The 12,569-nt window shown below is 35.8% G+C and overlaps 1 protein-coding gene across 4 annotated transcripts in view; it reads left to right on the top strand.

The window, feature by feature from the left end:
• RBFOX1 (RNA binding fox-1 homolog 1) overlaps window positions 1–12,569 on the top strand; it is an 875,363-nt gene that overhangs the window by 270,994 nt on the left and 591,800 nt on the right. For all 4 annotated transcript variants that reach the window (XM_083800073.1, XM_083800079.1, XM_083800059.1 and 1 more), the window contains one exon: window positions 8,069–8,116. In XM_083800073.1, the coding sequence (XP_083656199.1) occupies window positions 8,069–8,116 (48 nt within the window). The remainder of the gene's footprint in view (window positions 1–8,068; window positions 8,117–12,569) is intronic.

The raw sequence follows: 12,569 nt of genomic DNA, 5'->3' as shown, positions 1-12,569 counted from the left end.
GCTTGTTTCTCTGCAGTGAAGACTTATCTGTCTCTGCATAAGAGTGTAATTAAGAAAAGGACAAATAAATCAAGGGTGAGAAAATGAAAATAATTGGGAAAATCTCATATGCCCAAGTCCATTTGCTTTATCAGCAAGCAGATATGTACAAGTTCCTTCAAACATGTCTATATTAATGACAAAAGTCAAGCTTTTCATCTGTCAAGAAGTTTTCAGCTCTTGGTAGCTTTGAAAATTGCAAATGAACACAAACAAAACTCTGGAATCAGATGAGAGATTGGGTTATCCGCTTTCACAGCCGGGCGGTGGGTGGATGTGTGGGAAGGGCACATGTTGGAGTTGCTTCAGATGTACATTAAAAATACAGCAGTATTTTTACAAACAGTTTTTTTTTTTTTTAGTATAAAATTTCTCAGTTCAGTATCCCAACAATCCTTTAAACCTTCTCTCTCTACTTTTACCTAGAAACAAAAAGAGTAAGCTCCCCAAAGACTGAGAAACTTTTAGATCACTGATCAGATGGATTTCTTTTTGGACTCCAGACAAACAGCCCTGAGAATAACAACAGGGAAAGATGCAGATGACCCAGTCTTCTGCTCTGTGCTTATAGCTTGTTAGAAAGAGGCCTCTGTTGCTTCAGAAACATTAGTAAATGGAGATAAAGCTATTGCTTTCATTAATACAACTCTTTTCTTACACTTTTGACATGGCAGCTTTTGAAACCATTGGAATCCTGGGACTGGTTTCTTAATGTGATGAGGCTTGTGCATGATTCTTTCAGTTGCTAGGGATGAACTTAGTAAAGACTTGAATGGCACATACTAAGGTTTCATTTTCCATTTCTTTTCTCCTTCAGTAAGTATTATTGCGTGGTTAATTTGTTCTCTGGGATGGATAAAATGGAACTAATATGAAATTCAAATTAATTCTTCTGCTGGTAGCCTGTTTGTTAACAGCAATAATGAAATATAATGGATAATGGACAGTGAAAAAGATTAAGTATTTTCCTCAATTATTCAGGGCTTTGATATATTTAAGCACTTAATAAAAATATCCAGAAAAATCATAGAATTACAGAATGGTTTGGGTTGGAAGGGATCTTAAGGATCATTAATTGCAAGCCCTTGCCATGGGCATGGACACCTCTCCTTGCGCACTGCCAGGGATGGGGCACCCGCAGCTTCTCTGGGCAGCCTGGGCCAGGGCCTCATCACCCTCAGACTAAAGAACTTCTTCCTAATATCTGATCTAAATCTACCCTTTTTTAGTTTAAAACCATTACTCCTTGTCCTGTTACAACCCACCCCCCCCCCCCGACGAAGAGTCCCTCCCCAACTTTCTTGTAAGCCCCCTTTTGGAAGACCGCAAACCAATAACCCAGAGTTTGACTGAGTGCTTTTTCAAATATTTCTACAATTCTTTTGTTTAACATTGGGTTGCCTTTATGTATGCTTTAGTCATCCAAAGGAACCGGCTCCACTTCATAGATTTTTAAAACTGATAATACCCTTTTATTTCTCATTCTTCAGCATTTTAGCAAATTGGAAAACAGCGTTATGAAGCAATGGCCTAATTTGTATTAGCGCTTGTTGGGATGCCAAGGATGGGTGTAAAATACCCGATCAACCTGGTCAGTGTAATAGATTTATCTATCATAGGAAAGTTGAGCAAGATTTCAAGAGGTTATTTGCTTCCACCTACTGGCCATTCCTGATATTACAGACAAAACCAACAGGCAATACTTTAAAACTTCCAGTGTCTCATTTTTCCTCCTTCAGATACAGGCAATGGGAGTAGTGTGTGTACATATGACTTCTCTTTGCTGTCTGCATTTCATTACTTTCAAATGAAAAAAAAAATAGCAATTGAAGTAACTTTTCTAAAGTTTCTAAACCTGTACACTTTATATTTTTTCCCTTGTTTTTGTTGTTGTTCTTTTGTTTGTTTGAAGATTTTGTTTTGAGTGTTATGATAGAGAAGTAGTGGGAAGATTTTGGATAGCAGGAAGACAACACACTAAAAAATGTATGATAAAGGATGATATGATAAAGGCATGCACAAGTATTATTTATGTTAGCATGAGTAGTGGTTAGTTGGGGATGTTGATTTCTCTATTTCTATTTGCTGTTCAAGAAGTAAACTTAAATATATAATTGCAGAAGCCATATAAAATAATTGTGTGGAGGTTTCTACTGCATCCTAAAGCCAAAATATCATCCAGAGTCACGCTATCACTAATGATTACTTTTACTTTCTAGATCCTTCCTTTTACTTCTCTTCAGTAACACGTGTGTAATGCTAATGCAGAATGAAGGTGCTAGAGAGATTTCCCAAGGGCCTAGTATATTAAACTTTAAATTTCCTGAAACGTATGAATCATCAAAAAGAGTAAAATTGGGATGAGGGAACGGAGCCTTCTCAGGAATGAAATGGGTGTCACAACTGATGTATTCTGTACTATGCACTTTCAGTATATCTTGCTGTCAAATTATCTAAATCAGTTGTCCCCAAAAAAGCACTGAAAAACAGTATGTGCCTATTGTTCTCACTTTTCTCTCTGGTAAGCTACAGTACTCAGTACAACCAAAAATTTAATACCAGTTGGTCACTAAGGGAACTAAATCTGATAAATGTTGGTAGGACACTTTAAGGCTACCTTTCAGAACTCCGTGCCTACAAACAGAGATGAGTATAGTTTCACCACCACAGTTACTGGAATTCTACTGGTAAACATATGTGACAGCATCCCTTACGGCTCTTCGTTCAAGTTGTGTTTGTCCTTTGCTGCTCCTGATACACTGCATAAAGCCTTGTTTTGTTTCCTTGCAGCTACCCAACAAAACAGGCAAAATAGGCAATTTCCTTCTGTGCTGTCAAATCAATATTCAAAAATAGAGCTCTTAATATGTTTATAGTATTATAATTTAATTGGCTGTTAAGCAGTGACACCTAGTTTAAAAAAAAAAGTGATGGTTTAAACTGAAATGGATGAGAGTTTTCTATTTTAATGATAGTGTATGTTTATAATTCATTCTTTCCATGTTTCCCATGAAATTTCCCGTGAAGTGTTCTATTACATAATTTGTCTAAAATACAAATTCTTCAGGAGGAACAAATTTTGCTGGTGTTTTAACCTTAACATGAAAGAATGTAAAAGAAAGTGTCTAAAATACTGTTCAATTCTCTATGATTTTACACTTGCTTTACAAAAACTGTATTGCTTAGTCTCAATTCACACAGCAGGGAGATTTGCAACATACCTATCAAAATGACAACACTTTGTTGTTTTGCACTTACAGAGAGTGGCATAGATATCTCCCAGAGAAGAACATTCTGATTTTTTTTTTTTACTTCTTACTCTGTATTTAACAGATGATTCATTTCAATGTATTTTTTTCAAGTTTAATTTCCATGTATGTTTTTCTTTAAATGATGTAGATGATGTATACTGAAATGTTTATATTTGAACAAATATTTTTGAAGCCAGTTACTTGACTGGTTTAAAGAATTATACCACTAACCATTTCATAAAAATCAGTTTGTTTTGCTTGAGCGGTTAGAGGTTTACATATGCTTGCACATCCCAAACATGAAATGCTCAGGTCACTCAAGGAAAACTTCTGAGATCAGGTACAATGGGTAATAAGGTGGTGGATCACATTTGTTCAAAAAAGACTTGATTGTAGACTTCCTAGAAATATCAAGCATACAACAAGAGTTGCTTTTATGAAACAACTTGTTTCTGTAGCAGTGACTTTTTTTCCAATGAGTCCAGCATAATTCAGGAACCTGAATTCCATGTTTTCCAGAATCCATTCCCTTGCTCAGGCTCTTAAAATGTTGTGTGTAGCTTTGTGACAAACCAACTGTACTATCCAAGTAAAAACTTGATAAATTAATTGTGACAACAATAAATTGAATAATCTTTGAAAGACAGTGGATGTGTTGCTTGTGCCAGATGGTTTCCTTTTTGCCAGTAGTGTGGTCTTCCATGGGAAGTGGGAAGTTCTTTGTTGCCTTTTTCTTATTTTGCACCTGCCACAACTGTACTTTATGAATGTATGGACCACTCTATCAGTATGACCTACTGTTGTTTTTGAATATAAACGTATTGGAAATTACAGCTTATTATTCAGCTAATAATTTTGCAAATTACTGCTTTTAGAAGAGACTGATTCTCTGCTGTTGTTTGTTCTTCACCTACTGCACCGATTTCTTTCAGTGATATTAGAAATATAGAATTTGTAAGGTATGTTTTCTTAAGCCTCTTTAATCTCACTTTTTTTTTCAGGAAAGAAGACATAATAATACCATAGGTGGTACTGCTGACAAATTGCTTTTTCACTGCTTTCATGTGGCTAACCACTTTGGAATAAGGATTCCTGAATTCTCCTTTAGTTCTTTAGGTACCCAGTCAGCATCCTTAGTTATCGTTTATCAGAACATACACACTGTGATTTGTTAGGGTTTCACCATTAAAGAAAGATCCTGTTCAGGAATTTGAGTTTTTTAGGGTGTTATACGTTAAACAGTTGTTACAGGCTGGATTGTTATCTAATAATATGACTGAAGCATGCTTGTCAAAAATGGTTTAGGAAATATTTTAAAATTAATATTTGGAATACAGAAACAAAACATAAGTGGAGCTTTTGTGTGTGTGTGTGTGTGTGCATTTATCCTTGTGCCAAAGTCTAAATTCAGGTCTCTCGAAGACACAGCAACTATTTCTTCACCCTAGTATGACTTCACTTAATTTCAAAGATAAGCAAATACTTCTGTCTTGTTGTCATCAACATCCCGTAACACTGAAAACATACTTAAGTAGTTTTCATTGTTAATGACACAATGGTTAATGTTTAAATAATGCTTCCTATATATTTAGATCGAACAGCAAACACTGTGAAACAAAATGATTACCTAAAAGTCATGCAACAGTTCAGGGATAAAACTTCTTCAGCCTACATCTTTCCCTTATGGCTGGCATCAGCTAACTTCCAGGCGCATTGCTTCAATTCCTATCGCAGCACCGAGTGTCTCAGCTAGGTTGGCCTCAGCTGTTCTCAGCAGGGCTGCCCCACGCTTAGTTTGTACCCTTTGCCGTACTGGACATAGGCAGTCATGTAAGGTAAACTGTGCTGGGAGGAAGATGGGGTTTGCTTCACCCGCATAAAACTACATTTTTTGCTTCACATTGAATAAGAAATGCTTATGTGGTGGTTTCACAGCGGTAGGCAGATAAGCACCACACAAACTGCTCTCGCATTCTTCAGTAGGATAGGGGAGAAAATGTGATGGAAAACCCCCATGGGCAGCAGGTCCCCCCAAACCCCCTGCTCCTGCGTGGGCGACTCTCCACAGGCTGCAGCTCCGGCCTGGTCCTGCTCCTGCAGGGGCTCTCCATGGGCCGCAGCCTCCTCCAGGCCACATCCACCTGCTCCACCGGGGGCTCCTCCACGGGCTGCAGCGTGGAGATCTGCTCCGTGTGGGACCCGTGGGCTGCAGGGGGACAGCCTGCTCCACCAGGGGCCTCTCCACAGGCCGCAGGGGAACTTCTGCCCCGTGCCTGGAGCACCTCCTGCCCTCCTCCTGCACGGCTGTGGGTGTCTTCAGGGCTGGTTCTCTCACCTTTCCTCACCCCTCTCTCCCAGCTGCTGTAGCACAGCAGTTGTATTTTTTTTTTCTCTCCCTTTCTTCAGTCTGGTCTCCAAAAGTCCAACCAGCATTACTCACAGTGCAGCTCTGGCCAGCGGCGGGTCCCTTTGGAGCCAGCTGGCTCTGCTCTGGCATGGGGCAGCTGCTGGGCTCCTCTCATAGGGGCCATCCCTGGCAGCCTCCTGCTACCAAAGCCATCCCACCTAAACCCAATACAGCTTAGGAGCACATATTTCTTAAAAATTGCTTATAATGGGCATTAACGATGACAAAATATGAAATTAACATAGTCTCTAGCTAGTAGAAAGGATCATGCTTTTAGTTCTTCAGCAAGGTATGCCGATCATATTGAGTGTTCATAATAACTATAGCAGGAATTAGATAGAAACTCTTTTATTCCACGTTTAGTTAATTTAGGTCAGTTTAATTTAGTATGCAAGATAGAGCCACTGTTGTCCTTGGCGATTTAAAAGATCTAATTCATTTTTTGATTAACCAACAAATATGTTGGGGAATGTTTCGTTATTTCCAAAAGGTGACCTGGGTCATAGCTAGCAGGTGAAAAGGCCTGGATAATAAAGTTTGCATTCATTTCTCCATGTCAGAAAGCTTTTTAAACACTGAACTTTGTTCTTCATGCACTTTAGGAAAAAAAAAAAAAAAAGGAATTACAACTAAGCCGGCCTGTAGGCTGGTAGTATTTCCTTATCTGCAAAACGGGAGGAGAAGCACGGCAGGCTGCCAGGAAGCCACACCTGAAAGAAAATTTTTGAGTATTACATTCCACAAATACAGCTTGGTTTCCCAGGAAAAGTATTTTGAATGAAAGGAATGTTTGACAAACGGATTCACGTGATGCATAAAACTAGCTAGAATAACAAAGATTATTTTGTTGGAAATATGCTGCTTGAGAAGTGAGAGAGAATAGGATATGCCTAATGAAAACGTCTTTAATATATCTTGCTGTGAATAAAAATAATTTTTCAGGAAACCTTGATTCATCTTACTTGACTGAGTGATTTTCTTTTTTTAATCTTTTATGGGTATATGGCTTAGGTCAGAAGACTTTGATGTTGAAATAGTATCAGTCCTTCATTTAAGACGAATAGGCATGGTCCTGAGGAAACACAGCATCGTAATTTAATTTGTTTTCATTTTCAGTGGAAACTACTATTAGTTGTCAGTCTTAAATTTGTGGTTTGGGATTTATGTAACAAGTAACTCTAGCTAATAATTCAAAAGCTGATGAGAGTAGTTCTAGCTTCAGTAAGAGGCTGGGGAAGGACTTACTTTTAACAAACAAAATTGGACCTCATCTCTGTGCCATTTTTTTCTAACAGAAATCTTCAAAGTTGCAGTATGTAAGCAAAATTACCTTCCAAAAATACCATCACAAGAAAAGTGAAGGTAAAAACGAAGAAGAAACATAATAGGTCACGTTAATCTTGTCTACAATCTAATGGCTTGAAATACACGTGGTTTATTCAATTTTCAGGGATAACTTCTTGTACAAAGGGATAAAATGAAGAAAGAAATGCCTTTATTTTGTGATTATTTTGTGTTTTTTTTTTTGTGATATATTGTGATATTTTTTGTGATAACAATTCTCTCGACATGTCTTCAAAAAAAGAGAACATATTCTCTGTTCATCTGCTAGCAAAATCCTGACTGTTTAATGAGAGTCAAAATGCCTTAGAAATAAAATAAACATATTTTGGGTGTCATTAGATTTAAGATCATTAGTTTGATTCTTGAAGTCCAAGTTATATGCGTGTTTATATATACTATATATATATATTTATATAAAATTGATGCTTGAGTATTCTCGTATTTTTCAGTGGGAATTGACACAAATATCTTCAACCTATCCAGTAGTCCATAAGTATAAATATGGACTATGTATTACAGTTTTCAGACCAGGAAACACAATAATACATTGTCAATTTTAGAGTCCTAGTTAGCACTTCAGTTAACAGACAGAAGTTTGAGCATTTGTTTATCCTCTTAAGCTGACAATGATCTTACCTTTAAAAATCTTTGTTACCAACAGTAATAGAATAGAAAAAAAGTAAACAATTACATTTTATCAAGATGCAATTGGAAAAAAAAAAACTTACACTTTACAGAGATCTTATCTTGTGAACTATACTTTATTGAAAAAAGTTTTATTTTTTTCAATCCTATCTTTCAGTTGACAACACATCTGCTTGTAATGAAGTTTAATAAACCTTCCTTAAAGCTGTAATACTAAGTATTGTACCTTTAAAGGTACTGTGAATACAAAAATAATACAGTAATATATAATAGGTTGAGAAACCCGTTTTTCAGACTTTGATGCCTTTTCTTCATTTGGAGTTATTCTTACAGCCCTGAAGAATGTGCTTTGTGACACAGTCTTCTCTGTTTGTCTTTTCAGGATACTAAATCAGAGTGCAATTCCTGTGTAGAAACTGAGGACAGAAAAGTAAGTTGCTTGTTTAAATGTAATTTATGTCAGGCCAGTCTAGTAAGTATTTCTTTGATTGGTTTATGTTTTCAATTTAGCTATGTGAAATTATTTTAAGTTGTTTTATGTATGTGTGTTAAAGTTTTCTAACAATGCCTTACCTAATGTAGTTGTATTTTAACTTCAAATGGTACAAAACACCCTTACTCTATTGAATGTGCTTCCATTAGAAATATACCTACTTGTTCAGAAGAGAATTATAACCTTACTTTTGTGAAATTATGAATGGCCTAAAAGACAATTGCACTTCCTATTCTTAATTCCATTAATAGTAAAATTACTGCATGGTGTCTTTCATGATAATGCTGGCATACCAAGTTAAATACTCTTAAAATAGCAAGATAAGGGCTACTTCCTTTTGCTTGTTAAGCAATGTTTGATATTGATTTCTTTTCCTTCTAAATGGTTGCAGTCTAGAAAAAAAAAAAAGCTCTTATATTATTTCCAGTTTTATTGTTAGTGAGTATAAAAAGTGTATTCTGTTCTGTTCTTTGCCTTGTTAGCTTGTTTTATACTACATTATGGCATGTATACTTGAAAATACCTGAAAAAAAGTACATTTTTGATTTAGATACTTAAATTGAAGTGTTATCAATTTCCACTCAACAGTGAGAGATGTGGAAAGCTGCCTTCTAGCACTAACAGTTTAATACTCTCAAGCTATGTTTTGAAACAGCAGGGTTTTATGTTTAATTTAACATCATGTTAACTGTGCCATTATGTGTAAAATCAATGTTCTACTACTCAAATTTCCAAAAGTTCTTTGTTTTTGAACTTCTTTTGGCTTCTGAATTTTTCCATGATTATTCAGTGACTTCTCATTTCCTTAATGATAATCAAGTTCTTTTTGTTGTAAAAATGAAATTTTATTAATTGTCATCCCAGATGCATTTGAGTTGTTCATGATAGCACACGTTATAAAATACTGTTATTCAGGTCTGACATAAAATGACGTTGAAGTTACTGCAGGAAAGCAAGATTCATGTGCTTTGTTATGTGATGGAAGTTCTTCAGAATTTTGATGATTTTCAAAATTTTCAGGAATGAAGAGAGGAAATTATTTTCAGTTAGACAAAAACACACTGAGAATTCAATTATGATAATAAAATGTGAATATAATTAAAATAGAATGTATGTCATGTCTTAAATGCCTATCAGCTGTTACTAGTCTCTGATTATTGAAGTCCAATATAAAATTTAAGGAATTCTCCTTGTTATTTACACTCCTACTGTTTTTTTCAGTTCACTGGGAGGTTTTTTTTTTTTTTTTTTTGTTGTTTTCTTTTTTTTCTTAAATGCATTGTAGTAAATGAAATTTTTTTTTGGGGGTGAAATTCCCAAGTTTCTCCTGCTTTTTATGTAAGATTTCTTTTTTAGGCTTCATTAAGTTTGAACTGCTGATAAGTTATGCCTTCTCATATCTTATGCAGTTCGTTCCATTATTTTCTCAAGCATTTTGCAGAGATATAGTGAGCTGAATGAAGGTTCATATATTCGTGCATTCATGCATTTCTACTGGAAACCTTAAACTGGAAGCTGGAATCTAGTTCTGGATTACTAAATCTGTATAGTATATCTCCATGTGTCAGCAAGTAACTGAGTTTGTGAAAGTGTCAACTACATGACATAATTTAAAATCTCTAAAATTAGATAGTACTCATTACTGTGAAACTCAGGCCATTTACACGTCAGGTTCCGAGCAATAGCTTTTATGAAACTAGGTGTTTAAATATAAGTGCATGCTGTTTGATATTCTGCTAAAACACAGTTTGGGACCTTACTTTCTAAACACCAGAATCTGACTTTTCTTAGTGTGGATAGTAGCTTCTGAAACTGCACAACCAAATGGTTCTTTTTATTGCTTCAATAATGGGAAAAGTTATCACAAGCCTGACAAACTTTGGACTGTAGTATCATTAATTTATTAGTTATATTTCCTTGTTTTTTTTTTTTTTAACTGCAGCTTTCGTTTTATAGAGCAGATGCACTAGTAGTTCCCAGAAAACTTTTTTTTTTTTTTTTTTCCCCTCTCCATGCTCAAAGATAAGATGATTTCTACCTCGGTATAAATGATAGGAGTCATATACATGATACTTGGCCTTGGCTGAGTGGTCTCCTAAGGATCTAGCGTTCTTCAGTGACTCAGGCCATGGAGACTAACCGAGCTGTCAGACCCCAGAAAGAGGCAGTTACCCCCTCTGTTCACATCCTGCAGTACAGAATGTGTGGTCTGCCTTTTTCTGTGACAACACAGTACTAGGGAACTGAAGTGAAACAAAGAGCATGAGATTCCCATGTTATCCTATGCCTTGTTGCTTAGCTGGCCTGTTTTCACCACTTCCCTTTCCATTCTTGTTCTTAAAAGCAGTGGCAGGGAAGATGAGCTGGTGGTCAGAGGATCTCCAAACATACTGTGAATCTTGAAGATTCTTTAAGGTATCACTAAAGTTGAAAATCTGGAGATTATCAACATTACAGTGCTGAGTGCTATGACTTTCTCATCCTTGTGACTCTAAATACCGATGTGCACAGACACTTGCCTTCAGTACTGCAGGCTCTTAAGTGACCTTGCCTCAGTAATCGCTGAAGTAATAAAAAAGTATGTGACATTTGCTAAGTTTAGGGCATTGGCTTGTTTTTTTGACTTGCTAAAAATACAGTTCTTATCAAAAACCAATAACCTGCTCAGTGTTCTAGCTTGCAAATGGAGAAACTACAACTTACATAGAGAATTGTTTAGTTTATCTTCCTCTTTTTCTTAGTTTGTTGGAACATTTTGAAAGAACAGAAATGTAATAATTATACATTGTTGCTACATGGCATGTTTCGTGTTTTCTATGTGTTTGGTCTCAAAACTGAAGCTTCTGCTGAGCTTAAGAGGCAGATTCACTTTTCAGTTCAAGGGTATAGATTACCAATAACCCATTCTGTGATCATCAAATAAAGATGTATCAATTTTTTTAATAATAATGAATTGTTTCATGTTTATTGAAAGCATAAATTTGGGGTTTAATGTAATTCATAGAACCCGAAACATTGTAAATATATATTTTTATTCTATTGACATTGAAATCAAGAGAAACTACTGCAGTTAAGAGATGCCTCATTAGAATTTCATAATTTGGCTCTTTCATAATGAAATATATTACTAATGAACTATATCATTAGTAATTAATGAAAAATGTTCATAGCTAACAACAAAATATGTCTGCAAGGTTCCTTCCTTTTCTTACCAACTTTCTTCCTGAAGCTTCTTAATCTCTACTTTTTGAAGTAGAAATTTATGAAGCCATTCCTAAAACTTTGCCTGTAGGCAAACTTAAATTTTGTAAAAGTAGTTATTATTTTGGAATCTATTATTCTGTAAGTGTCAAAATGGCATTTAATTTTCTTAACCACTTTATCACTATGATATGTTTATCCCTCCCTTGTTACTTCCACTTAACTTTTTATTTAAGATTTTTTTTTCTGCAAGGATAAAAGGCTTCAGGTTTGAGAATCTGTCTGAGAATGTCAAAAGAGCTGACAAGTAATCAACAGTCTGTGGTAACTGACCTATATCATTAGGCATTACTAACCTGTGTTTACCACAACCAGCAGTGGGCCCAGTGTATGTATGATTTTATGTCCCACTCTTCTGTGTTTGTCACACATAACCCTTTTTTGTTTTGCTTTCATACCTTCTTTCTGAACAACCGAAAGTAGTTAAAACTAAGCATGTCATTCTGCAAATGTCAGCTTTGCTGTTAAAAGCAGCATGCATGACCAGTAAAATTTCACAGGAAAGAAACTTGTTAAAAGCATGTGAAGTGGGACTTTCTGAAAACAGATTGATATCTGAAGCTAGTCTCATGTTTAAGGAATTGGAGTCATAATTTCAAAACCTGTGATGTTTTCCAGCATGAGGTTTCAGTCTTCGACGGATGATCAAGTGATGTTGTTCATTTGTTGTTTTAACCCATACATATACCCATATTTTTACCCAATAACTGTGTGTTGGGGACAAAATATGTGGTTGTTGTTGAGGGAATTAATAAGAATATTGACCTTTTTGCCAAAACAGGCAGCCGTGTGGATTCCTTTGTGATCTTCTCTTTCTTTTGTTATAAGCAAACCCTAGCCTCGGTGCCCACTTTAGGAAGACTGCTAATATGTAAAGCTGTATTTTTTTGGTTTGCTCTTACACCAGCTTAATCACTTCTCAATAGCTGAAAAACTTGCCCCAAGTATATCTTCTGCACCTTTTATTTATTCTCAGTCCGTGTCTCTATTTGGTCTTAAACATATGAAAAAGAATTGCTACATGGGACTGGCATTGAATAGGAGTCTTCAAAATTACAAAACAAACAAACAAAAAGCCACAAAAACCTGGAAGTAACCTTTGAAGCCTGAACAGAACGCAATGGAATAC

The sequence above is a fragment of the Anser anser genome, assembly GCF_964211835.1.
Source record: "Anser anser genome assembly, chromosome: 15".
In the NCBI taxonomy this organism is placed as follows: domain Eukaryota; kingdom Metazoa; phylum Chordata; class Aves; order Anseriformes; family Anatidae; genus Anser; species Anser anser.
Note: the sequence above shows the minus strand (reverse complement) of the source record. Positions and strands in the feature narration are given on the sequence as shown.